Genomic DNA, 26,207 nt, shown 5'->3' on the forward strand with positions numbered 1-26,207 from the left:
CAAAGAGTGATGACGAAAGGCATCGCTGGCATTGGAAAGACATTTGCTGTCCAAAACTTTGCTCTAAGCTGGGCAGAAGGAAAATCTAACCAGCACATTGATTTCATCTTTGTGCTCCCCTTTAGAGAGCTGAACATGCTCAGAGATGCCGACTACAGTCTGCTGCAGCTTCTCCTTCACTTCTACCCTGAAATAAAACCCCTAGAAGCTACACAGCAGCTTGTTCACAAGCAAGTGCTGTTCATCTTTGATGGTTTGGATGAAAGCAGATTTCCACTGGACTTTGATGGAGCTGTGAGAATAAGTGAAATAGATCAAAGATCAACATGTCAATGTGCTGCTGACCAACCTCATCCAAGGCAACCTGCTGCCTCGCGCTCTGCTCTGGGTAACATCCAGACCTGCAGCTGCCAGTCAGATACCTTCTAAATACATTGACCAGATGACAGAAGTCCAAGGTTTCACTGAGCAACAAAAAGAGTCATACTTCAGGAAGAGATTCAGCACTGCTAATCAGGCAGAAGAAATCCTGTCTCGTCTTAGAGGAATGATCAGCTTCTATTTCATGGGCCATATCCCAGTGTTTTGCTGGATCATCGCTGAGGTGTTTAGGAAAGGATGGAGTGATGAGAGGAGCCGCGGCATCACAACGATGACAGAGCTGTACATTTATTACTTACTAATTCAAACACAAAGAACGAGACAGAAATATGCAGGGAAAAGCTCCAAGAAGAGGTCCAAACAGAAGAAGTCTCAAGCCCAGAACTCTGCCATGCTTTTAAACCTGTCCAAGTTGGCATTTGAACAGCTGCAGAAAGGAAACATCATATTCTATGAAGAGGACCTCACAGAAAGTGGCATCGATGTTGGTGAAGCATCAGTGTTTTGTGGATTTTGCTCAGAGATTCTTAAGGAAGAACGAGGCCTGTACAAGAAGAAGATGTTCAGCTTTGTGCATTTAAGCTTTCAGGAGTTTCTTGCAGCTCTCTACATGCACCACTGCATCCTGACGGACAACTTCAGTACTTTGAAGTCTTTCCTGGGTGTCGACCCGACAGATCTGAGCTTTCTGGATTTGCAGAAAAAGGTTGTGGATAAAGCCTTGCAAAGTGAGAAAGGTCAGTTAGATCTGTTTCTGTGTTTCTTCCTTGGATTTTCTCTGGAGTCCAATCAAACAGTGCTGCAGGGTTTACTGCCACAGGTAAAGAGCAGCTCGGACACCACCGAAGAGATGAAGGGATACCTGAAGAATTTCCATGTCAAAGACATCCCACGAGAGAGGTACATGAACCTTTTCCTCTGCAAGTTTGAGCTGAAGGAAGAGAGATTTCAGGATGACATCAGAATGTATCTGGATTCAGGAGCGAGACTCTTACCTATTGACTGTGCAGTACTGTCGACCATGATGCAGATATCAGGGGAAGTGCTCGAGGAACTTGATCTGACAAATTCTGTCACACCGTTGATTGGGACTGAGAAACTTGTCCAGCAAATGAAGAACTGCAAGAAGGCTGTGTAAGTAGTGCAAATATTCCGATTTAGTAGGTAAATAAAAGTTTGTTTAGATAGAATGGGAAGAAAATTCATTTAGCCAAATAGCCAAGATTAAGTGAGCCCAGCTGTGGCTAACTGGTGAGTGATAGTACATATGAAGGAAAAAAAATAATCTAGTTGAAAGTTTCAGATTTTGATACATCAGAGACGCTATATGATGTGCACCTGCAAATGTGCACCTGCAAGTAGTCACAATGGGATTTCTAGGGAACAGGGAGAGGATCTGGAAGATACTAGTGGCCTAATTAAAATCTGGTAAATTGTAATATACTCTGCTGACTTTGAACTTTTTACTCACTAAAGTGAATGAAGTATTTTGGATTATATAAATGTTTTGGAGATTATCTATCGGAATGTCAGGAGCAGGATCACGCCTCCAAACACTCTCCTTCCAGTTGTCATCTATATAGGTTACCCCCGTTCTGCAAGCTGTTCATTCTCGTTTACATGCCCCACCCTCCCTCCCTCCTTGTTCTCAATTTTCTAACTTCTTCATTTCGATTTAGTACATGAGGATCTGCCAGGCCCAGGAGCCATCGCCAGTCCCCTTCGAGGCCTTCCCCAAACCGCAGCTCAATTCATGTCAAAGCATCACTTTTGTCTACTAAAACGCTGTCAAACCTAAAATGAGGACGTGGGCCCAGCTAGTGAAATATACATTGTGTCAAAAACACAACAGTGCATGGTGTGAATTGTGCAAAGAACGTTTAGGCATTTCTGTTGATCTTAAGTCTGAGTATACCGACTGGATCATCCACTTCCTTTTCTGTCTTGTCCAGATTGGTAAATGGCCTGCATTTATATAGCGCTTTACTAGTCCCTAAGGACCCCCAAAGCGCTTTACACATTCAGTCATCCACCCATTCACACACTGGTGATGGTAAGCTACATTGTAGCCACAGCCGCCCTGGGGTGCACTGACAGAGGCGAGATTGGTGTGTTATACCTAAACCTATGTTAGTCCTGGTATGAAATTGAACAATAGTATTGGTTGCTGCATACATGTTATGATAACTATTATACAATAATGTTAGCTAATACAGTGTTCATTGCTACTTATGTTTTCTCATTGCCCAGGAAAATAAGAAACCCACCATGACATGCCATTCTCCACTTTTCTTCTGATTCAACAGACTTAAGAGTGAGCATATAAGCAATGATCGCCTGAGTGTACTACTGTCCATTCTTCAGTCAGCAGACTCTTGCTTAAGAGAGTTGTGCCTGGTGTGTTACTCTAACGTCAGTGATGGTTTTCCTTATGCTCTCATTGATGTACTGGGATTTCCTGAGTGTAAACTGGAGATACTGAGGTCAGTGTAAATAACTGTTTCTCTAAGCTTTTTAGTTAAATTGTTAAAACATGAGATACAATATGTCCAGTAACGGAATTGCAGTAAATTATCCTTGGTATCCTTTGTTTATACCTGATATGTTTTGCACAGGTTATCTGGGTTTTCTCTAGACTTTAGGAATTGTCACATTCTGACCTCAATCCTTCAATCAAAACAATCACCTCTGAAGGTCCTGAGCTTCACTAACTGCATGTACAGTTATCCAAAGGATTACAGTGGATATTATACAAGAGAGTTGAAAAGAAATGAAAACTATGAAGATTTCATTGATGAATTAACTCTGTTGACTATGATTCCTTCTGCTTTGATCGGTCCAGTCTGCAGACTGGAGCAGTTCAGGTAAATGCAATTAGTGATGGGACCATCTGCACATTTTGCTCTCTTGCATATATGATGTTCAGATGATTTTGTTCTCTCTGCAGCATGCCTGGTTGTTACCTGAAAAATAAGTGCTGTCAGGTGTTTGCTTCAGTTCTCAGCTCCGACTCCCAGATGAGGCAGCTTGACCTCAGTTGCAATGACTTACAGGATTCAGGTGTGCAACTGCTCTCTGCTGGACTTGGGAGTTCAAAATGTAGGCTGGAAACACTGAGGTACTGATACACCCTCTGGTCTCATAATGTAGTTCAGATATAGTCATGGTAAAAAAGAAAATGCACACTCAATTCTTTGTACAGAGATATCCACAGGCAGGAATTATCGTTCAGTAGTGCATTTGGGTAATCTTAGACTCTCCCTAAATGTGCTCCTGTTACTGGCCAGCACGTCAGGGTGGCAGGTATTGTTGCATTATTAATAATAAACAAAAACAACCTGGATGAATAACACATGGCATATTACACTGTCCCATTTTTTAATTGAACCAAAGTGCAGATGCAGTGTGTCAAAACTAAATGGGGCTTCATTCATTAGCTTGGAGAGCCACTTTCAGCAGCAATAACGTTAGGTAACTATTTTCTGTATTAATTTATCATCTCTCACATCATTCTGAAGGAATTTTGGTACACCCTTCTTTACACCAATGCTTCAGTTCATTGAGGTTGGCAGGAATTTTTGTATGCACAGTTCTCTTAAGGACACGATACAGTATTTCAGTCTGACCATTGTAGCATCTTGATTATTTTCTTTTCAGTCATTCTGTTGTAGAATTTCTGGGGTGCAAAAGTTACAGAAAGCTGGCGTAAGCAGCAGTACCAGCAACCAGAGATTGATTTGGCTTGGGGTGTGGTTTTGGCTCAGCTGCGGTGGAGAGGTGGAGGGTGCACTCATTGGGCTAGTTGTATGGTTTGTACCATTGTGCCGAGTATTGCTGGCATTTCCGGGAGAGACAGATGGGGCATGGGAACTGCCTTGTGCTTATGCCAGCCAGCTCTTTGAAGTGGCAGCCCAGTGGTTGCAACCTAACCCCACTGGGCTGCCACTTCAAAGAGAGTTAAATTCTAAATCAAGGTGTAAAATCTAAAAGTAAGCAAATAATTCTTGATACAGCTTGTTCAGAAAAGCATAATACTCATTTAGGTAAAGATTTTTTTAAATATCAGACCTTGTTGGCTTGTTTAAAGCCCCTTGTTATGACCTGGCTCGGAACGACCGTAACAAGAGGAGGGTGTCCTGCAACTCCCCATGCTCAAACAGACACAGCCATAGCATCGGGCTTTTTATAACAATTTATTTACACGAATGGCATTCAGAACAACGATAGAGGGAGTGTACGGCTTCAGGGTGAGCCAAGGCCAACACAACAAACAAAACCCAAATCTAAACTTCGGTCCCCCTTTGACCTCTTCAAGAAAGCAACAAAAGAAATGACAAAGTCTAACATCCCTGGTCTAACAACACAGGAGAAAAGAAAACTTCCCAAAATAATTGGCAGCTCACCTCTACTCACTCTGCAATTCACACACATGCCCGAATAAATAAATAGCACAGAGCCCACCGCCCGTTCCCTCATCAGAAGTCCTGACGGTGTAATGTTTTGCCCAGTAGCTCCACCCAGGCATTGGGGATTTGCCGATGGAGCCAGGATTCCATTACAAACTTAAATGTGCTGTGGGCAACAGCTGGCACTGTCATCTCATTTGAGGGGCACTTTAGTGTTCAAGTAGTACAAAAAAAACAGCCAAACAAACAAAAAAACACACCCACAAATTTCTGAAATGGTGGAAGAGCATATGGGAACAGTTACCAATAACCATCACAGTGGCAGACATCCATGAAAGGGTCTCGAGTATGAAGAGTTGGACAGCACCAGGCTCTGACATGGTTCACGCCTACTGGCTGAAGAAGCTGACTGCACTTCACGAGCATCTGGCAGCACAAATGAACCAGCTGCTAGTCAACGAGAGATGGCTAACCAAAGCCAGACACTCCTGATCCTCAAGGACCGGTATGGTCCCATTCAACTACTTAACACAGACCCCATGGGGCACACCACAGCAGAGGGGTGCGAATGAGGAAGAATAATTGCCCATAGAGACAGAGAAAGTCCTCTCGGGTAAATATGATTTGAACCATGAAAACAATTTGCCTTTAAGGCCAACTACATGTTCTAGCCTTGAAAGGAGGATGTTGAGGTCAACAGTATCAAAGGCAGAAGTCAAGTCTAGTAGAACTAAAACCACAGGACGCCCTGCATCAGCAGTTACAAGGAGATCATTAAAAACTCTCAGTAGAGCTGTCTCTGTGCTGTGGTGAGATTTGAAACCGGACTGGAATTTTTCCTTGATTCCATTAGTCTCCAAGAAGGATTGTAATTGCTTAAGAAATAGTTTTTCTAAGATTTTAGACATAAAAGGAAGTTTAGAGACCGGTCTGTAGTTTGAAAGGATCGAGATTACTTTTCTTGATAACAGGTTACACCATTGCATGTTTGAAAGCAGTAGGGACGCAGCCTGATAAGAGTGAGGAATTCATTAGAAGAAGGTGCAGGCTCCAATAGTGTTCAGGGCATTATTGATAATGCGAGAGGGAAGCACATCATGACGAGAATTAGAGTTTTTCAGTTGGCCTATTATTTCCCTAAGTGTCAGAAAAGAAAGTTCAAACTGTTGAAAGACCATTGAGGATACCCAACTCTATCTATCCTTGAAGCCAGATAACACACACCAATTAGTTAAACAGCAGGACATTATTATTATTATGCTCTTATGTTTAAACCAAAGAAAATGATAAGGATGTAGTTTATTTTTTATCAATACTTGTTTTTGCATGGGCAAAACAAGTTCAAAGTTGCTTCAGCCGCTATGCTTTAGTAAGAGCTATTTTCTCTCCAGGCTGTCATGTTGTGGGATCACAGAGGAAGGTTGTGTCTTTCTGGCCTCAGCTCTGAAGTCCAACCCCTCCCACCTGAGAGAGCTGGACCTGAGCTACAACCATCCAGGCGTGTCAGGAGTGAAACTGCTGTTGGAGCGACTGGAAGACCCAGAATGTAGACTGGAAACGCTCAAGTTGGTACACTGTGTAGCTTCCACACTAAGTTCTGAAAATGATTTCATAACTTCCCTATAAAGTTTTTTTTCATCTTGACCATCAAAATATTGAACTACAGAGCTAGAACTGCTTAACCTTTCTGAAAATGAACTAAATAGTGATTTTGATGTATTAAATGCTTTTAAATTGTCTTAAATAGTCTGAATTGTTTTGTAGTTTAACTCAAAAAATAGACTCTCTCTCACTTTCTTGGTTGTCTTTAACAGTCTGTCATGAGATTTTTTCTAAAGACACTTCTTCAGCTGAGAGTCGGAGAGTAGAAACACACACGCTGCAGTTTTTACTTGCAAGGGCGGTCACAGAGCGCTCACACCAGAGTGGGGGCCCTGTGATGTGCGCTCTGTTCTTGCACTTGTCTTTATTTATACACAAAAGTAATACAATAGTGAATAAGTCTGTTCATAGACAGAGGAATGTTAGTGCGTATGTATGTGCGTATGCATGTGTATGTGTGTGTATTGTGAGAATCTGAAGGACGCGGCCCCTCTTCTTGTTAGGGAGCGAAGGTAAGAGTGTTCAGCTCTCCTCTTCCTGGTAGGGAGTGAAACTGCTTGTTCAGCTCTCATTATCGCTGTGGGAAGAAACTTACAAAACAGAACAGAAGAAGTCTTGTAGTGAACAACAGCCTAAGTCATCAAAAGAAGATCACCATGCAGTATTCTATCATATGCAAACGTATATCATTAAAAGCTTATACTGACTACTAAGTACAATTCTCCATTGACACAGTCCCATTGCTATTAACAGGACCCCTTTCTATGTCACTGGCTCAAGATATTTTCTTTTCAAAAATCCAAAGGATGCAAAGTTTCTCTCTTTCTGGCCCCCTTCGTCTGTTATGCAGCAATGTTAACAAAGAACAGTAGCTAAGCGTCTCTACAAATGTTTGAATAACAAAAATGTTTAATAATGTTGCCATGTTAGCGAGTTCAATACAATTGCTTCATAAGGATAAAAAAGGAAAAAAAGACTCCGGCATCTAGAGATAACTTTAACATTAAGGCGCACTAAAGTCAACCAGCTGGCTGCTATATTGAATAGTTAGCAAGTTCTCCATAAATGACCGATGTCAGCACAAATAGATTGACATCAGTAGTGCATTTAATTGATGGAGGGACCTTTCTTGTATTTGAGAATTAAAACTTACCTCAAGCTCTTTCTTTTGGCACTTAGCAGCAACTAATCTGCTGCTATGGCTGAACTGCAACCTACTAAATGGTGCAAAATAAAGGATGTATCAAAAAGAATTATCTGATTTCAAAATGCTTCAATTCTGCAGCCTTTCTTGGTAGGAATTGAAACACATACTGTTAGTAAGACAGGATTTGTGAGTTTCACAACAACAGTAGTGGCTCATTGACTCCAGACATGCTCACAAGTATAGTTTGCCTGTTGGATGACCATAAGCCATGCTTCCACATGGCATATGTGAATTGTAGGTTTTGTATGGAAAACTGTATATCCACCAATATATTTTCAAATTTACTACAAGCTCCTATGTCCAATACTTCACAAAAATACCGCCTGTTGAAATCACTCATGGGGGTTGTTACTTTATCAGATAATGTTGCAAATTAAGTGTTGCCAGATTCACACAGCTCAGCAAACTCAGCTGAACTTAATTAGCCATTTGTTTGTTTGTCTTTATGCTAATATTACAGGACCTACTGACCAGTCAGACAGTGTTTCATCAGTGGTTTGGGTGAGCAGAGAGACATGAAACGCTTCACATATAAAGGCTAATTTAACGCACTGAGGACTGCTTTCACAAATAAGAGCTTAAAGTCAAAATTTTGAAAACATGTTTAGCGCTGTCTTCTGTCATATGGTTACGTCATATGGTTGGTTGGCTGTGGCTAATAGACTTACATTCGTTTATGTTAGCTAACTAGTGGCAGGATCTATAACTCAGAGGAAAATAAGGAGATTAAAACTAAAAAAAACAATGTAAGGGGATCACATCAGTGCTGCAACAATGAGTTTATGTTAAACTGAGGATATACTGTCCACTTCACTGTCTGTCTCTTTAGCAGAAAGTGGCTGTTCGCTGTTTCGCTAGCTGCAGTCAAACAGGCAAATTAGCGGTTAGCCCTAATGTTAAGGTTTGTAAAGCACTTTACAAATGAGGACTGTGTGGATAGTCTATTTGAGCCAGGTGACAGGTGGCTCACCGGACGGACAGAAACCCTCTGACCAGGGGTACCGAGCAGCACTATTTTATGCAATAAAATAATCTTTCTGTTCCCAAACACACTCGGACAGTTTGCAACATACTATGGCAAACTTAAGCACAGTAGGAGACAGAGATTTCTATTTTGACCTGCAGTTCCTGTGTTCCATACATCGCTTAGCTACAGGAATGCAGCTTAGAGATCTCCCTTAGAGATACGGTAAGAAGTTTGGCCATCCAGGAGGGGCTCAGAGTAGAGCCGCTGCTCCTCCACACCGAAAGGAGCCAGTTGAGGTGGTTCGGGCATCTGACAAGGATGCCTCCTGGGAGCCTCTTGAGTGAGGTATTCTGGGCATGTCCCAGGGAGGAGGCCCCGGGGCAGACCCAGGACCCAGGACACACTTGAGAGATTATATCTCTCAGCTGGCCTGGGAGCACCTTGTTGTTCAACTGCTGCCCCCCCGACCCTGCTCCAGATAAGTGGAAGAAGATGGATGAGTGGATGAACCCCCGAACAGAACAGTCATCAGAGGTCATTAACGAGTACAGCAGTCTCAGTCATGGTGCCCATTGCTGGCCACACTCAATACAGAACAAACAGCTGCAATAACATTATACATGAACAATAACAATGATAGATTAGTGCAAGATAACTGTAAATTAATACATGAATGTCAAGTGAACAGGCCCATGAGTCTTTCGTCTAGTGGCTCCTTCCCTTAGCCTGCTACATAGACCCCACCTGAAGGGGTTAGTCATCCCCAGTAACCCCCTCACCCCACACAAAGTCTTTCAAATGTCCAGGGGTCTGCCCTAGGCCCATTGAAACCAGCTGGGGGAGAGTAATCCTCATCAGGACAGGGTGTACAGCTGGCACCCCCTTCTCATACAGTAGGTGAGACTCTCCTGGTGCAACACTACCATCTGCCTCTGGCGCCTCAGATAACAGTGTCATGACTTCTGCAGTCCCTTGCCAGTGACTGCAGAGCTTCGGGGAGACACCCTTACTGCAGACAGGGCAATATACCCAGACCTATCCCCTGGCACAAAGGCTCTCTCCTGGCACTTGGTGTTGTAGGCCCTCTCCTGTCGTACTCCCACGTTGGCCTGGGCCTGGCGAGTGTAATCATGGACCACCTGCAGCCACTCCCTCAGCCTCCTGAAGTAGTCCATTTCTTGCCCATCAGCAATCTCAGGCTTAGGTGGGGCTCCAAACACCAAGTCCACTGGTGTTCAGAGCAATCTCCAACCTTCCTTTCATATCAAACATCCTTGAAAGAGTAGTTGTCAAACAGCTAACAGATCATCTGCAGAGGTTTCAGTCAGGTTTCAGAGCTCAGCACAGCACAGAAACAGCTTTAGTGAAGGTTACAAATGATCTTCTTATGGCCTCTGACAGTGGACTCATCTCTGTGCTTGTCCTGCTAGACCTCAGTGCAGCGTTCGATACTGTCGACCATAATATCCTATTAGAGCGATTAGAACATGCTGTAGGTATTACAGGTACTGCGCTGCAGTGGTTTGTATCATATCTATCTAATAGACTCCAGTTTGTGCATGTAAATGGAGAGTCCTCTTCACACACTGAGGTTAATTATGGAGTTCCACAGGGTTCAGTGCTAAGACCAATTCTGTTTACATTATACATGCTTCCCTTAGGCAGCATCATTAGAAGACATAGCATACATTTACACTGCTATGCAGATAATGGATTGGATTTATATAGGGGTGCTATATGGGTGCTTTTCAAGGCACCCAAAGCGCTTTACAATTCCACTATTCAGTCACTCTCACATTCACACACTGGTGGAGGCAGCTACAGTTGTAGCCACAGCTGCACTGACAGAAGCGAGGCTGCCATATCGCGCCATCGGCCCCTCTGGCCAACACCAGTAGGCAAGTAGGGTAAAGTGTCTTGCCCAAGGACACAACGACCAGGACAGAGAGCCCAGGGATCGAACCGGCGACCTTCCGGTTACAGATGCGATTCCTAACCCCCTGAGCCACGGTCGCCCTATGACACCCAGCTCTATCTGTCCATGAAGCCAGATAACACACACCAGTGAGTTAAACTGCAGGAATGTCTTAAAGACATAAAGACCTGGATGGCCGCTAACTTTCTGCTTCTTAATTCAGATCAAACTGAGGTTATTGTACTCGGCCCTGAAAAGCTTAGAAATATGGTATCTAACCAGATTCTTACTCTGGATGGCATTACCTTGGCCTCCAGTAACACTGTGAGGAACCTTGGAGTCATTTTTGACCAGGACATGTCCTTCAACGCACATATTAAACAAATATGTAAGACTGCGTTCTTCCATTTGCGCAACATCTCTAAAATTAGCTTGGGCTGGATCTCATAGTCGTATCCTTGGAGGACTTCCAACCAGTGGGCCACCTGGCTTCCTGGGTGCTTGAAGTTTAAGAGCCAGGTTAGGGATCCATTGTCAGTGCGAAGGAGGAAGTGGCAGCCATGCAAGTATGGGCAAAAATGCTGTACTGCCAGAACTATAGCAAGCAGCTTGCATCGAGTAACACAGTAGTTTTTTTCAGCTTGACCCAGTGCAGGACTGAAATAAGCCACAACATGTTCTCCATCACCATTTGCTATATTCCATCACTATATTCTTCATTTCCGGTTAATACTTGTACAGCTGCTGTTATTGTGTATATATTTATTTATATTTAGTTTTCTTCATACATTCTTATATAGTTCTATATTGTGTATTGTGTATTTTGTTGTACAGTTATTTTATTTTCAACTTTAATTTATATATTTATCTTATTCTTCCCAGTTAAATTTACCCTTCATTCTAATTTGTGTTGTACAGTTATTTCATTTTTAACCTTAATTTATATTTTATTCCTTCCTAGTTAAATTTACCCTTTTTAATTTTTCATATTTATTTCCTATCTTATTCATAGCCTTTTCCTTTTTGTTTTCTTTAGGTCACGAGCAGTTGTCCAAGCATTTCACTACATATCGTACTGTGTATGACTGTGTACGTGACAAATAAAATTTGAATTTGAATTTGAATTTGCTGGGACAGGACAGCCCCAACACCTACATGTTGGGGCTACGTGTTGAGACGGGCAGTTTGTGGGGACGCAGGCAAATGGGCTGAGCAGAGCCGGTGTCAATGGTGTGTTGGACAAGCCCTGTCTGTCTGCTGCCTTTGTCAGTGGCAGCAAAGATCTCTATGCTGTTCTCCAGGAGGCACATTAACCGGTGGCGCTGGTCAGTGGTGAGGCTTGCACTACAGCGCTGCCATATGTCATGGACAGTTTGGGTTGTTTCAGTCGAAGGAAGGTTGTCAGACCTGACAAGCTGGGGTGACCAGTGGTGATATAGGGTCACTGGTGGTAGTTGGTGTGGCACCAGTGTCCGATGTCTGTTGGGTGGCAGCTGCCTGGAGACTGGCTTGTCTGTCTTTGGCCCTCTCCTTTTTCTTTCTCCGGCTCGCAGTGGAGAGCCAAAGTCTCTGTACCAAGGGTGATGGCTGGCTTCAATGTGTCAACGCAGGGCCCCCAGCAGGTCAGCAGATCAAGGCCAATGATGCACTGGTCCTGGATGTTGGCGAGCCAGAAGTCATGCACCAGCTCCATGTCACTCACTCAAGGTGGTTTCCCTCCTCACATGTCAGTCTTCTCTTCGGTCACTGTCATCAGCTGGGTGTTGGTGTGACCAGCCTACTGCAAGTGGGCCAAATGGACCTGGGAGTACACCAGGTCATATCAGGGAAATGGTGGATCATGTGTCTACCAGGGCCTGATAGCAGTAAAAATTTCTGGCACAACTTCACCTACTTCCAAGGTGCATGGAGAGGATGAGAAACTAACAAAGCAGGAACTCCAGCAACATTTAAAAGTAAAAACTTTATTAACTGACTAACACGTTTCTGCTTGTGGCCTTCATCAGGGTCTGGCAAGGCCAGTCATCACCAATTCCGCCCATTCATCCTCATGGAGGGCCTCACGGAGGGACCGAGGCATGGCAAGGCGGAGATGTTGGTGCAGCAATTCTGGAGAAAGCCCTTGCAGGAAGGCATGTAGACTGAGCTCCTCCTGGGCAGCTGGGGGAAACTCTCAGTAACCATATCGGGCATGCAACTGCACATCCTCTGCAAAGGTGTGTAAGGACAAGAAATACATTGTGGACAAAACAGGACACCCCCCATAATCTTTAGTTACAAAATTATACTTAGTTAAATGGTCTGATTGTTCAAATATGTATTTTCTTTGATTGTTGTAAAATAATGTGTGCCCCAGTCTCCAAAAATGACATAGTGCAGGAAGGGTAGTTATTCCTCCGTTACACCACAAGAGGGAGTATCCCCTAAAATGAGCATCTCTAGCGGGAGTAAATAAGCCCAGCCACTACCCATAAGGCAGTGCGCCTATAAGAGTTGTGTGAGACTGCAAAAGTGTGTAACGTTGTGCTATGTCTACATATATATTTACAGGTAAGCAGATACAAGATGGTAAATAACTTAAAATGTATCTACAGATGAGTCCACGGGGTTGCAGAGATTGTGGGAAAGTTGGCCGTTAATCCCCACTATGTGTCATTAGTGTATAAGTTATTGGTAGCGATGTGAATTAGCCGTGATGCTAACTATTAGCAGCTAGAGCTAATTCATTAGTTTGTGCGGAAACCTCGTGGCACTTTTGTGGATTTATACCTGTACCGGGCTGTAATCACAGCAGATATAGACTGGGGGATCACACTATCTTTTGTTTATGTTTATTTCATTGTTGTACTGTAAGAAGTATTAGTGTTTTGAGTTTAAAAACTAACCATAAGACAGTGCGCCTATAAGAGTTGTGTGAGACTGCAAAAGTGTGTAACGTTGTGCTATGTCAATATATATATTTGCAGATACAGTAAAGGCGAACTCACAAAGCCACACTGGTTTCAATTCATTTTAATCCAAGTGTGCAACAGGTGCCCAGGCTCTCTCCTTCCAGACGACTTTTGGCCAGCTGCTCCCTGCTCTGGTCAGTGGAACACCGCTGCCCAAATTGCCTCTCCAGTGCTATGGTGAGGGCCTGGAGCTTCCACTCCTCTGCTGGGGCTAGGTCGAGAAGTACTTGCAATGCATTTCCCTCCAATGCCAGGGCCAGGTATGTGGCAGCGTCTTTGTCACTCCAGCCACTGTGCCTCGCTGCCAGCTGGACTTCTGAGAGATAGGCCTCTAGTGGTGTCCACCCATTATAATTTGGTACCTTGGCTGGCATTTTAGGCATCGCTGCAGGCTGCTGTGAGCTCATTATGGGGGCCAGTGGAGGTGGCTTGTTGATCAAAGAAACTGCACCATGAGCATCAGAATCTGTTGCGTGCGGGACACCGGCCTTGCACATCTCCCCTTCTAGAAGATGCATGCTTAAATGAAGATAAATAAAGATGAATAAAGGTTTTGTGAAATGACTACTGAGTTCCGGTGCCGTCTCTGGATGCTTCGAGGAATAAAAAAGAACCGGGGTGAAACTGATTTCGTAACAACGCCCATTTGCTAGCTATGCTAAAAACTATTCCCGCGCCCAATGGCAGCACAACAGATCTCTTCTGTCACCTACAGAAGGCCCACGAAAAAGAATAATCAAGAATCCAGAAAATCCGAGCTAAACCAAGATGTAGAACAACGGGAGCAAGTTGGGAAAAGAAAAACTATAGCCAGCCGAAGATACAGCAGTCTTTCACACAAGGCACGCCGTATGAGAAAACATCCCAGCGCCATAAACAAATCGCAGGAGCCGTCTCGCATTACATTTGTAAAGGCATGGCCCTGTTTATGTAGCTGAGAGGGACAGCTTTCGTGACCTCGTCAAAGTCCTTGATCCGAGGTATGCCCGGTCGTAAGCACTTCAGTAAAGTCGAGTTGCCTCGCTTATATGGCGCATGCCGGGCTAAAGTAGAGAAGGATGTTTGCAGTGTCGTGCATTATGCCTTGGCTGCTGACCTATGGACGAGCAGAGATATGCAACCCTACATGAGCGTAACCATCCATTTCATTAACAAAGACTGGACCCTCTCCACTCACTGTTTACAGACTGGTAACTTTCCGATAACCACACTGGAGTCATGTTAGCCCAAGGTATGAGTCTGCCATTGCCACATATTTAACGTGCATAAAGTACATTATGTGCATATATACAGTGGGGCAAAAAACTATTTAGTCAGCCACCGATTGTGCAAGTTCCCCCACTTAAAATGATGACAGAGGTCAGTAATTTGCACCAGAGGTACACTTCAACTGTGAGAGACAGAATGTGAAAAAAAAATCCATGAATTCACATGGTAGGATTTGTAAAGAATTTATTCGTAAATCAGGGTGGAAAATAAGTATTTGGTCACCTCAAACAAGGAAAATCTCTGGCTCTCACAGACTTGTAACGTCTTCTGTAAGAAGCTTTTCTGTCCCCCACTTGTTACCTGTATGAATGGCACCTGTTTGAACTCATCATCTGTATAAAAGACACCTGTCCACAGCCTCAAAACTCCGCCATGGCCAAGACTAAAGAGCTTTCGAAGGACACCAGGAAAAGTATTGTAGACCTGCACCAGACTGGGAAGAGTGAATCTACAATAGGCAAGCAGCTTGGTGTGAAAAAATCAACTGTGGGAGCAATCATCAGAAAATGGAAGACATACAAGACCACTGATAATCTCCCTCGATCTGGGGCTCCACGCAAGATCTCATCCCGTGGGGTCAAAATGATCATGAGAACGGTGAGCAAAGATCCCAGAACCACACGGGGGGACCTGGTGAATGACCTGCAGAGAGCTGGGACCAAAGTAACAAAGGTCACCATCAGTAACACACTACAACGGCAGGGAATCAAATCCCGCAGTGCCAGACGTGTTCCGCTGCTGAAGCCAGTGCATGTCCAGGCCCGTCTGAAGTTTGCCAGAGAGCACATGGATGATACAGCAGAGGATTGGGAGAATGTCATGTGGTCAGATGAAACCAAAGTAGAACTTTTTGGTATAAACTCAACTCGTCGTGTTTGGAGGAAGAAGAATACTGAGTTGCATCCCAAGAACACCATACCTACTGTGAAGCATGGGGGTGGAAACATCATGCTATGGGGCTGTTTTTCTGCCAAGGGGACAGGACGACTGATCCGTGTTAAGGACAGAATGAATGGGGCCATGTATCGTGAGATTTTGAGCCAAAACCTCCTTCCATCAGTGAGAACTTTGAAGATGAAACGAGGCTGGGTCTTCCAACATGACAATGATCCAAAACACACCGCCCGGGCAACAAAGGAGTGGCTCCGTAAGAAGCATTTGAAAGTCCTGGAGTGGCCTAGCCAGTCTCCAGACCTCAACCCCATAGAAAATCTGTGGCGGGAGTTGAAAGTCCGTGTTGCTCGGTGACAGCCCCAAAACATCACTGCTCTCGAGAAGATCTGCATGGAGGAATGGGCCAAAATACCAGCTACTGTGTGTGCAAACCTGGTAAAGACCTATAGTAAACGTTTGACCTCTGTTATTGCCAACAAAGGTTATGTTACAAAGTATTGAGTTGTATTTTTGTTATTGACCAAATACTTATTTTCCACCCTGATTTACGAATAAATTCTTTACAAATCCTACCATGTGGATTCATGGATTTTTTTTTCACATTCTGTCTCTCACAGTTGAAGTGTACCTCTGGTGCAAATTACTGACCTCTGTCATCATTTTAGGTGGGGGAACTTGCACAATCGGTGGCTGACTAAATAGTTTTTTGCCCCACTGTATGTGTGCATGTAGTACTTACATATATATATATATATATATATATATATATATATATATATATATATATAAATAAAAACACCCAGCACGCCCCTGCGGGCGGTTTTATCCTTCAAGCTCGGGTCCTCTACCAGAGGCCTGGGAGCTTGAGGGTCCTGCGCAGTATCTTAGCTGTTCCCAGGACTGCGCTCTTCTGGACAGAGATCTCCGATATTGTTCCCGGGATCTGCTGGAGCCACTCGCCTAGCTTGGGAGTCACCGCACCCAGTGCTTCGATTACCACTGGAACCACCGTCACCTTCACCCTCCACATCCTCTTGAGCTCTTCTCTGAGCCCTTGGTATTTCTCCAGCTTCTCGTGTTTCTTCTTCCTGATATTGCTGTCATTCGGAACCGCTACATCGATCACTACGGCCGTCTTCTTCTGTTTGTCTACCAGCCACTATGTCCGGTTGGTTAGCCACCACCATTTTGTCCGTCTGTATCTGGAAGTCCCACAGGATCTTAGCTCGGTCATTCTCCACCACCCTTGGGGGCATCTCCCATTTTGACCTTGGGACTTCCAGGTTATACTCGGCACAGATGTTCCTGTACACTATGCCGGCCACTTGGTTATGGCGTTCCATGTATGCCTTGCCTGCTAGCATCTTGCACCCTGCTGTTATGTGCTGGATTGTCTCTGGGGCATCTTTACACAGCCTGCACCTGGGGTCTTGCCTGGTGTGATAGACCCCAGCCTCTATGGATCTTGTGCTTAGTGCTTGTTCCTGTGCTGCCATGATTAGTGCCTCTGTGCTGTCTTTCAGTCCAGCCACTGGTAGGATTTCTGGATATCAGCCACCTCCTCCTATCTGCCGGTGGTACATACCGTGCAGGGGCCTGTCCTTCCATGATGGTTCCTCGTCTCCCTCCTCTTTCTTGGGTTTCTGCTGCCTGAGGTATTCACTGAGCACTCGGTCAGTTGGGGCCATCTTCCCAATGTATTCTTGGATGTTTGTTGTCTCATCCTGGACTGTGGTGCTGACACTCACCAGTCCCCGGCCCCCTTCCTTCCGCTTAGCGTACAGCCTCAGGGTGCCGGACTTGGGGTGAAACCCTCCATGCATGGTAAGGAGCTTTCTTGTCTTGATGTCAGTGGCTTCTATCTCCTCCTTTGGCCAGCCTATTACCCCAGCAGGGTACCTGATCACGGGTAGGGCGTAGGTGTTGATAGCCCGGATCTTGTTCTTACCGTTCAGCTGACTCTTCAGGACTTGCCTGACCCTCTGCAGGTACTTGGTGGTTGCAGCTTTCCTAGCGGCCTATTCCTGGTTCCCATTCGCCTGCGGGATCCCCAGGTACTTGTAACTGTCCTCTATGTCTGCAATGTTGCCTTCTGGTAGTTTGAGCCCCTCAGTTCTGACTACCTTCCCTCTCTTTGTTACCATCCGACTACACTTCTCCAGTCCGAACGACATTCCAATGTCATTGCTGTATAGCCTGGTAGTGTGGATCAGTGAATTGATGTCTCGTTCACTCTTGGCATACAGCTTGATGTCATCCATGTACAGGAGGTGGCTGACAACTGCTCCGTTCGGTAGTGGGTATCTGTAGCCAGTCTTGTCAATGATCTCACTGAGGGGGTTCAGGCCTATGCAGAACAGCAGTGGGGACAGAGCATCTCCTTGGTAGATCCCGCGCTTGATGGTGACTTGTGCTATGGGCTTGGAGTTGGCCTCTAGTGTTGTGCGCCACATCCCCATTGAGTTCCTGATGAAGGCTCTTAGGGTCCCATTGATCATGTACAATTCTAGGCATTCCAGTATCCAGCTGTGGGGCATTGAGTCATAGGCCTTCTTGTAATCAATCCAGGCAGTGCACAGGTTGGTCAGTCTGGTCTTGCAGTCTCGGCTGACTGTTCTGTCTACCAGTAGCTGGTGTTTTGCGCCTCTGGTATTCTTGCCAATTCCTTTCTGTGTCCCGCTCATGTATTGACCCATGTGCCTGTTCATCTTAGCCGATATGATGCCTGACAGGAGCTTCCATGTAGTACTGAGGCAGGTTATTGGTCGGTAGTTGAAGGGGACCGGTCCCTTCTTGGGGTCCTTGGGGATCAGGACCGTCCGACCTTCGGTTAGCCATTCCGGGTGTCTCTCGTTAACTAGCAGCTGGTTCATTTGTGCTGCCAGACGCTCGTGGAGTGCAGTCAGCTTCTTTAGCCAGTAGGCGTGAACCATGTCGGGCCCTGGTGCTGTCCAACTCTTCATACTGGAGACCCTTTCTTGGACATCTGCCACTGTGATGGTTACTGGACCCTGTTCAGGGAGGTCGCTGTGATCTCCCCTCAGATCCACTAGCCACTGAGCATTGCCGTTATGGGTTGCATCCTTCTCCCATATGCTCTTCCAGTATTGCTCGGTCTCCTGCCTTGGTGGTGCTGTTCTCTTATTATTATTGTTCCCTTGCCACTGAGAGTACACCTTTGCTGGTTTTGTGGAGAACAGCTGGTTTATTCTCCTGCCTTCTATCTCTCTGGTGTACCTCCTCAAGCGGCTGGCCAAGGCTGTGAGTCTTTGCTTGGCAGTTTCCAAGGCCTCAGGTATGGACAGCTTGCTGTATTTCTTATGCACCTTATTTGTCGCACCTTTCTGCAACTCCGTTAGTTGGCTAACCTCCCTCCGTGCTACTTTGATCTTGCCCTCTAGCCTCCTTCTCCATGGAGGGTACTGCCCCTTGTGGCTGTTCAACTTGTAGCCAAGCATCTCACTGATCACTGCTGCCGTATTGTAGATCAGCTTGTTAGTGTCGGTAATCGTGGTTGTAGGTATTGTCCGTAGTGCTGCATTAACATCATCTAGCAGACCTTCTGAGGGTACTTCACGTAATCTTGGTAACCGGCTGCGGGGGATCCAGGTTTCAAACTTGGCCATGATCCTATCTTTCAGGTCAGTTCCTCTCGCACTCAACGATCCTTCTCCTATCGCACTTGGGGCTATGTACCCAATCTCGGGTGGGGGTGATGATATCTCCCCCCTGACCTGGCGTCCTGACTCCTCCTTGCCGTCGCATTTGTGTTGTACCTCGTCAATCTCTAGCTGTGAGAGCAGTCCCTTCTTTCGAATGTTGGAACACTGAGCTACTAGTTGTTTCGCCGTCATTGTGGATGTTGGGTATCGAAGAATCCATAGGTCCATCATCCTATTCATGTAGCCCCTTCCGCCGGGGTTACTTGCGTAGTAGCATTCCAACAACGCCCTGTTTTCGTCTCTTGCCCACCGATGCCTTCTTGTTCCAGTAGCCCACTTTTCGTCAGGGTGCCCTGGTTCCTCAACACCTGACGCGGACCTTGTTGATCCGGGCGACATCCGAGCCGGCATGCCTTCACGTTCAGTGAGAGACTGAGATTACCAAAAAGCACCACTGTCCAACACAGGAAATCATTCCTGCCTGTGGCCATCTCCCTGTACAACTCCTCCATCTAACACTCTGTAATCACTGCAATAGTTACATCCTTTTTACACACACTCTTTTCTTACTCGATAATGTTGCTGTCATTATTCTTGATGATTATTTATAATCACATCTGTCAACCCTGGATATTTATTATTTGATGATTTGTATATGTTTTAACATATAGTACTGTCAAATAGTCTAGTCTGTTTTTGTTAATGTTACTGTGCTGGAGCAACTGTAACCCACATAATTTCCCTAGGGATTAATAAAGTATGCTGATTCTGATTTTTTGCCAGCTGATTACACGATTTGGCCTGATGAGGAAAAGCTGGGGTGTCGGACTCCAGTTTGTTGGTCTGGTGACTCAAACAGACTCTCCTCCACACAGTCCTCATTTATAAAGTGCTTTACAAACCCCACCATCACGGCTAACAGCTGGATTTGCCCGTTTGAGTGCAGCTAGCCAATTACCGAACCGTCACTTCCTGCTAAAGACAGACAGTAAAGTGGACAGTACATCCTGAGTTTAATATAAACTCATTGTTGCAGCACTAAAGTGGTCCTCTTACACTGATGTTTAGTTTCAGTGTCCTTATTTTCCTCCGAGGTATCGATCTTGTTACTAGTTGGCTAACATAAACTAATGTAAGTGCCAACCAACCACATGACATCACGCTTGTACTGACAGAAGTTGGCGCTAAACATGTTTTTAACACTTTGAATTTAATCATTTATTCCTTAAATCCAGCTTCACAGATAGAGTTACATCTGAGAGCAGGGCTCCATGATGTAAAATAGCCTTTATACGTGTAGTGTTTCAGGTCCCGGTTAAACATGAGCAACAGAGTGCTGACTGCAGTTCAGTCAGTAAGTGTTATAAATAACAGTTGTTAATGGGATTTTACATAGAAAGATTTAAAATCTTAGGCTGTTGTTTTTTTAATACCTGTACCTGAAGGCAACATTACCGACTCCAGTGGCTAACAGCTCCTCAGCTCTAAAACTGTGAAGTCAAACTAAATAACCCTGGGTTCTGTAGATAACAAACATTATGAGAACATTGTCTCTCTTTGTCCCAATGACCAGGTCAAAGTGAGATTTGAGAAATGTACCCCACAGCAGTGCTAAAAGCTGAAATACAGAAACAAACTTCTTTTCCTGTTAGAAATGTTTGGCTTTATCAGTGCTTACCTGCTCCTATAAATGCTTATCTGGAGTAAAGTTTGACAACACTGCTCGATGAAAGAAGACCGAATTCTTCTCCACCCAGACCAAAGCCACAGGGTGGAGCATGTCTCTGAGTGCTGCTTCACCTTTGTTGTTTCATATCAGGTGCTCATTACTTGTCCTCTGACCATTTTTTTTATTGAGTTTTGTATCTCTGATAAGGTTGTTTTCTCTCAATCTGTGAACTAATTTTATCAACTCAAGGCAATAATTTCCTGTCACGGTGCCTTGACAAAACATGTTTATCATATTAGATTATTTCATGTTTATTTACTAATAATAACAGCCTGACCTCTTCTGCCTCAGTGTGGACCACAATGAAGAGCACTGGGTCGACCCACAGCTTCTGAACAAGTGTAAGTGTCACTGAGTTTCTCTGTAACATCGACTGAGCTGAAGCTTAACTCACTGCATCTCTTTCACAGATGCCTGTGATCTCACATTCGACCCCAACACTGTGAATGAAAACCTCGTCCTGTCTGAATGTGACAGGAAAGTAAGCAGCACTGAGGAAAAGCAGTCGTATCCTGATCATCCAGAGAGATTTGACCAAACCAGTCAGGTGCTGTGTCGAGAGGCTCTGACTGGGCGCTGCTACTGGGAGGTGGACTGGGAAGCGTTTGTGAATATTGGTGTTGCATATAAGAGCCTGCCGAGGAAGGGACACTGGGACACAGAAATTGACTGTAGTGACAGAAGCTGGTGTTTCAGCATCACCAATTCAAACGGTTACTCCTTCCGACACGGGTTGAGGGAAACTTTTATACCGGTCCCACGCATCGACGTCCAAGCATTCCTGGCCAGACGCAGGAGACTGGGACTGTTTCTGGACTGGCCAGCTGGCACTCTGTCCTTTTATTCACTTTCTGGTGACAAAAAAACTCTCATTCATACCTTCCACACCACGTTCACCGAGCCTCTCTACCCAGCATTCACTGTTCATGGTGGAACTTTGACCCTGTGCAGGGTGGTGAAGCTGCAAATGGAAACTGTGAGTATTTCTGGTTCTTCAGTAGCACCAACATCACAAGTTTGTGTGACTAAAAAAAATATTTAATTTTCCCTCTCTGGACTTTTAGGCTCGATCAAGCTTCACACCTGAGATGAGAAAAGAAAGAGCAGGCGTTTCATACAGGTACGACACGCAAGCCTCGATGTGCTCACTGTGAGATTATGTCCTCTGCAAACACACAGGTGCTCAGAGTGCTTTACATATGCAAAGAAGAATGTGGGGAAAATTTAAAATGCTTTTAACAAATGTGTGATTGGTTGAGTCTGAATGTCAGATTGTGTCTGACAGTAGATGGTGGTCACCAACTGATGGAGTATTGGGAGCCAATTAATATACTGCTGTTTACAAGGTTGAATGTCAGTTTGAGTCTTTGTTTTATGTGTTATATTTTTGCAACTTCCCAACACACACATTTGTTAACTTTAACATGGCCTTGGTTAGTTATACCTTAACTGGTTAAAATACAAAAGTCATGGTCAATAGAGGCAGTGGCTGACCATCAACTCCTACACACGAGTAAGTAAAGTTTTAATTAAAAGAGACGGATGTGATCATCTAACTGTCATCTGATGGAAACGTTGATGAAGGATGTTGCTATAGATGCTTCTTCCTCTTTTAGGATTCTCTCACTAGTATAATAACATAAAGCCTTGGGTTTTACTTTACAGTATGAATTCTATTGTGATGACAGTCTTGCACCATATAAATTAAATTAGACTGAATTTAACAGCTACAGCATTGAGCTCCATGTTGAACCGTTGTGTGTCGTTCAGGTTCCTGTTTCCCGGTCCAGGGTTGTTCCAGTGTTCTTTGACTGGTCTGGTCTTTGATGTGACTCGTGAGAGTGAGGTCACCTACAAGACTCTGATCTGGGATCCTCTGGTCCTCCAACCAGCGCACAAAGTGGCCGGAGGCCCGCTGTTCGGCATCGAGTGTCCTCGGGACTCTATACGTCAGCTGCACCTCCCACACTGTGAGCCTGAGCCGGGTAAGGACGCCACTGAACCACCTGAAGGAGAATTAAACCTGCAGAAAATGCTTTGATTTGCTTTCCATGGAAAGTTTCTGGAGGCTGTTGCAGTGAACGAAGCTGTGTGTTTTCCCAGCACTGGTCTCTGACAGCATCTCTGTGGTCCACATCACGGATGATGGCATGAGCATCATACAGCCTCTGGAGATCACTGAGACTCACGTGGTCGTGGACGTCCCTCACCTCTCCGCCTTTGGCCTCGTCTGGGATCTCGTTGAGAGGTTTGTCAATTACATGACGAAACCCATTCGTGGCCAAGTCCTGCTCTTCCTGAGAAACAGGCCACGCCCCATCCTCAGTGTGATGCTGCTCCCAGGAAACGTCCCTCTGCACGACGTATGACTTTATCATGAAATCATTAAATGGCTTCTGCATGAATAAATCCTCTGATTGTATCTGTTTGCTTTGAAGCTCTGAAACTACTCATGCACTAAGAAAATGTTGTGATGTCTCTGAAGGTGAAAGTGCAGCACGCTGCTTCAAAGTACATCGAAGCGCCGTCCTTCTGTTATTTCCACAAAGGTCAAAAGTACAGTCTGAGCAGCGCCCCGCACCACTTTAAAATACAGCCTGCAGTGAGTATCAGTCGCTGAGTGTCAGCAGACACTTTGTCCACAAAGCTGTTTTAAATTGTGCGTTTCCATTTCGCTTCAGCGTGCAGAGTTTTTTGAAAATTACGGACCAAATTACCACCCGACCTTTGAGATCATCCTGACAACGAACACAGAAGAAGTGATGCTGATGGTGCAAGATCCTGAGGAGACACGAGTGTGGGAGCACGACCTTCATCTGCCCGGTGAGCCTTAACTCAGCACAAACTGAAACCTGACAGAGATCCAACCTGCTGTCCTGCTCAGAATCACTGATCTGATTTATAGAAATGTTGCTCTGAAATGTGCTCACTGTGTTTCTGACTCTAAACGTACTTTTTCAGCTTCATCCTCGGCTGACTCTCCAGGTGGAAGTCCTCTTCAGATGGGGAACAGCGCCTCAGCAGAGAAGCTGCGACTCGCTCGCACAAACTTCGTCGATAAAGTGTCGAATCCAGTTCTGAACAAGCTGCTGGACGAGCTGCAGCACGAAACCGTGCTAACTGATGCTGAGGGCGAAGCGGCCAGAGCCAAACAGAGAGACGAGAAAGCTCGAGACCTGATCGACATGGTACGAAAGAAAGGAGCTGAAGCAAGTTCAAAAATGATCGCCGTCTTTTACGCCAACGATCCGTATCTGTGCAAAGAGCTCGGCTTAATGTGAAGCACAAATCTGTGACACGAACAAAGAGACTCGTTGAACTAAAATTTCCTTTCTTTCTTCTTAAAGTCACGATTATGTTTCCACTGATCACACTTCTTAGAAAGCAGATGAGCTTAGACGTGAGGGGAGACGTCCAGTAAATATCCATAAAAGAGAAATTCCAGTTTTTTCTGCAAAGAATGTCTGAAATGTATTTTAGAAATGTTAGTGTTTGTCAGACAGGAGGACAGCGAAAGTAGAAAGAGTGAGACACAGCTGCACTGGTGAATGATGCGAGCTGGACTCAGATCAGTGAAGCCAGCAGAGCCTGTGGTCGTGAACCATGCTTATGTGGAAATACAACACAAAGGTTAATAAAATGCAGCGAATGCCTGCAGTGTTGAGTGTAACGTGTTATTACTTGTGTTATAAAGGTTCAGTTCTTTGTGCAGCAGCTGGATGAAAAGAAAAAACCATCAGCTGAGTTTTTGGGACTTTCAGTCTGAATGAACAGGACGATGCAGGAAGTGTGTTTTTCATCGTGTTTATCATTGAAGTATTAAGACTCGTAACACTATATATGCAAATGTTTCTGTACCTGTGAGCTGTGCTCTGTAAACTGACGCAATAACAGGATCCAGACCTTTCATATCAACACTTAAACTCACGAGTTCCAATAAAAATGCTTTTAGATTGTGTTTGTTTGCTTTCTGTGGTTTAAGCGTTTATTTCCTGCACGTTGATGCTTGCTCATAGGGGGTCATATGATTGTTGGGTTTTTTTCTCTGTATCTATGAAGCGCCTTGAGGCGACTTATGTTGTGATTTGGCGCTATATAAATAAAATTGAATTGAATTGAATTGAATTGATGTTCGACGCCGGGATGTTCTGTTCTCGATGTCATGGCAAAAACTTCAGCTTTATGAAGCAGAAGAAGCCACGTGTTTATCACCCGCTGCAGCTTGTGTCTGTTTTTTAAAGGCTTGTTTTTTACTTATTGCTAAGCTTCAGGACAGGTGAGTTTCCTTCCCTCACCTCCTCTCCCCTCATCCTAGACCCTCCCTCTGAGGATGCAAAGAGAGGAGGCGAGGAAGAGACGCGAGGAGAGAGGAGTCAAGGCAGCAGGTAGGTGACAGAGAGGGAAGTCTTTGCTTTGTTGTCTGAAGGTTCTCAGTCATCCAGGTCATCGTAGTCTAAGAGCTTGCAAAGAAAAGCGTCTGGACTTCTTTAAGTTGCTTGAAGACGTTTCACCTCTCATCCGAGAAGCTTCTTCAGTTCTAAGGTCAAATGGTGGAGAGTCCCAGATTTAAACCTAGTGGGAGTTTCCCCCCACAGAGGGACAAAAGGACCCCCTGATGATCCTCTAATCGCCTGAGCCAAGGTGGGAAACTGGGTGTGGGTCCCAATCAGCCAGGGTTTCGGGTGAGCTCATTGTGAAACCTGGCCCCACCTTATCATGCGAATTCCTGAGGTCAGATGGCCCAGGATGTGAGTGGGCGTTAAGGCGTCTGGGAAGGATCTCAAAACTGGATTATAGATGGCAGACAGTTGGTGTCGTAAACCCCCGCCTCTGTTCAAAGATGGTCGCTCACAGTGGACATAGATGCTTCTTTCACTCCTCTTTCAAACCATCTGTCCTCTCTGTCCAAAATGTGAACATTGGCATCCTCGAAAGAGTGTCCTTTGACCTTTAGACGCAGATGGACTGCTGAGTCTTGTCCTGTGGAGGTGGCTCTTCTGTGTTGTGCCATGCGCTTGTGAAGTGGCTGTTTGGTCTCTCCGATGTAGAGGTCTGGGCATTCCTCACTGCACTGTACAGCAAACACCACATTGTTAAGTCTGTGTTTTGGAGTTTTGTCTTTCGGGTGAACCAGTTTGTGTCTGAGCGTGTTGCTGGGTCTGAAATACACCGGGATGTCATGCTTGGAGAAAACTCTCCTGAGTTTTTCTGATACACCGGCTAC

The 26,207-nt window shown here is 45.0% G+C and overlaps 1 protein-coding gene across 1 annotated transcript; it reads left to right on the plus strand.

Annotated features, from left to right (window-relative positions):
- The first annotated feature begins 9 nt into the window (after positions 1-9).
- On the plus strand, positions 10-24,941 carry LOC120734507 (NACHT, LRR and PYD domains-containing protein 12-like). Its single transcript, XM_040033336.1, has 14 exons — positions 10-253; positions 321-1,515; positions 2,688-2,864; positions 2,997-3,245; positions 3,329-3,499; positions 6,179-6,352; positions 21,275-21,324; positions 21,394-21,959; positions 22,048-22,103; positions 22,754-22,968; positions 23,087-23,346; positions 23,469-23,585; positions 23,665-23,806; positions 23,945-24,941. Exons 1-14 carry the CDS (start codon positions 10-12, stop codon positions 24,262-24,264), a joined length of 3,936 nt encoding a protein of 1,311 aa, XP_039889270.1. The 3' UTR covers positions 24,265-24,941.
- Positions 24,942-26,207: the final 1,266 nt, after the last annotated feature.

This window comes from Simochromis diagramma, unplaced genomic scaffold (assembly GCF_900408965.1).
Source record: "Simochromis diagramma unplaced genomic scaffold, fSimDia1.1 OVJJ01000571.1, whole genome shotgun sequence".
NCBI classification, from domain to species: Eukaryota; Metazoa; Chordata; class Actinopteri; order Cichliformes; family Cichlidae; genus Simochromis; species Simochromis diagramma.

Excerpts from the sequence above, each read along its gene's own strand:
- LOC120734507 (XM_040033336.1), top strand. The coding sequence starts at position 10 with ATGACGAAAGGCATCGCTGGCATTGGAAAGACATTTGCTGTCCAAAAC. Across the intron at positions 21,325-21,393 it reads CCCACAGCTTCTGAACAAGT|ATGCCTGTGATCTCACATTC; the intron begins GTAAGTGTCACT and ends TCTCTTTCACAG. Across the intron at positions 22,969-23,086 it reads ACACTGTGAGCCTGAGCCGG|CACTGGTCTCTGACAGCATC; the intron begins GTAAGGACGCCA and ends GTGTTTTCCCAG.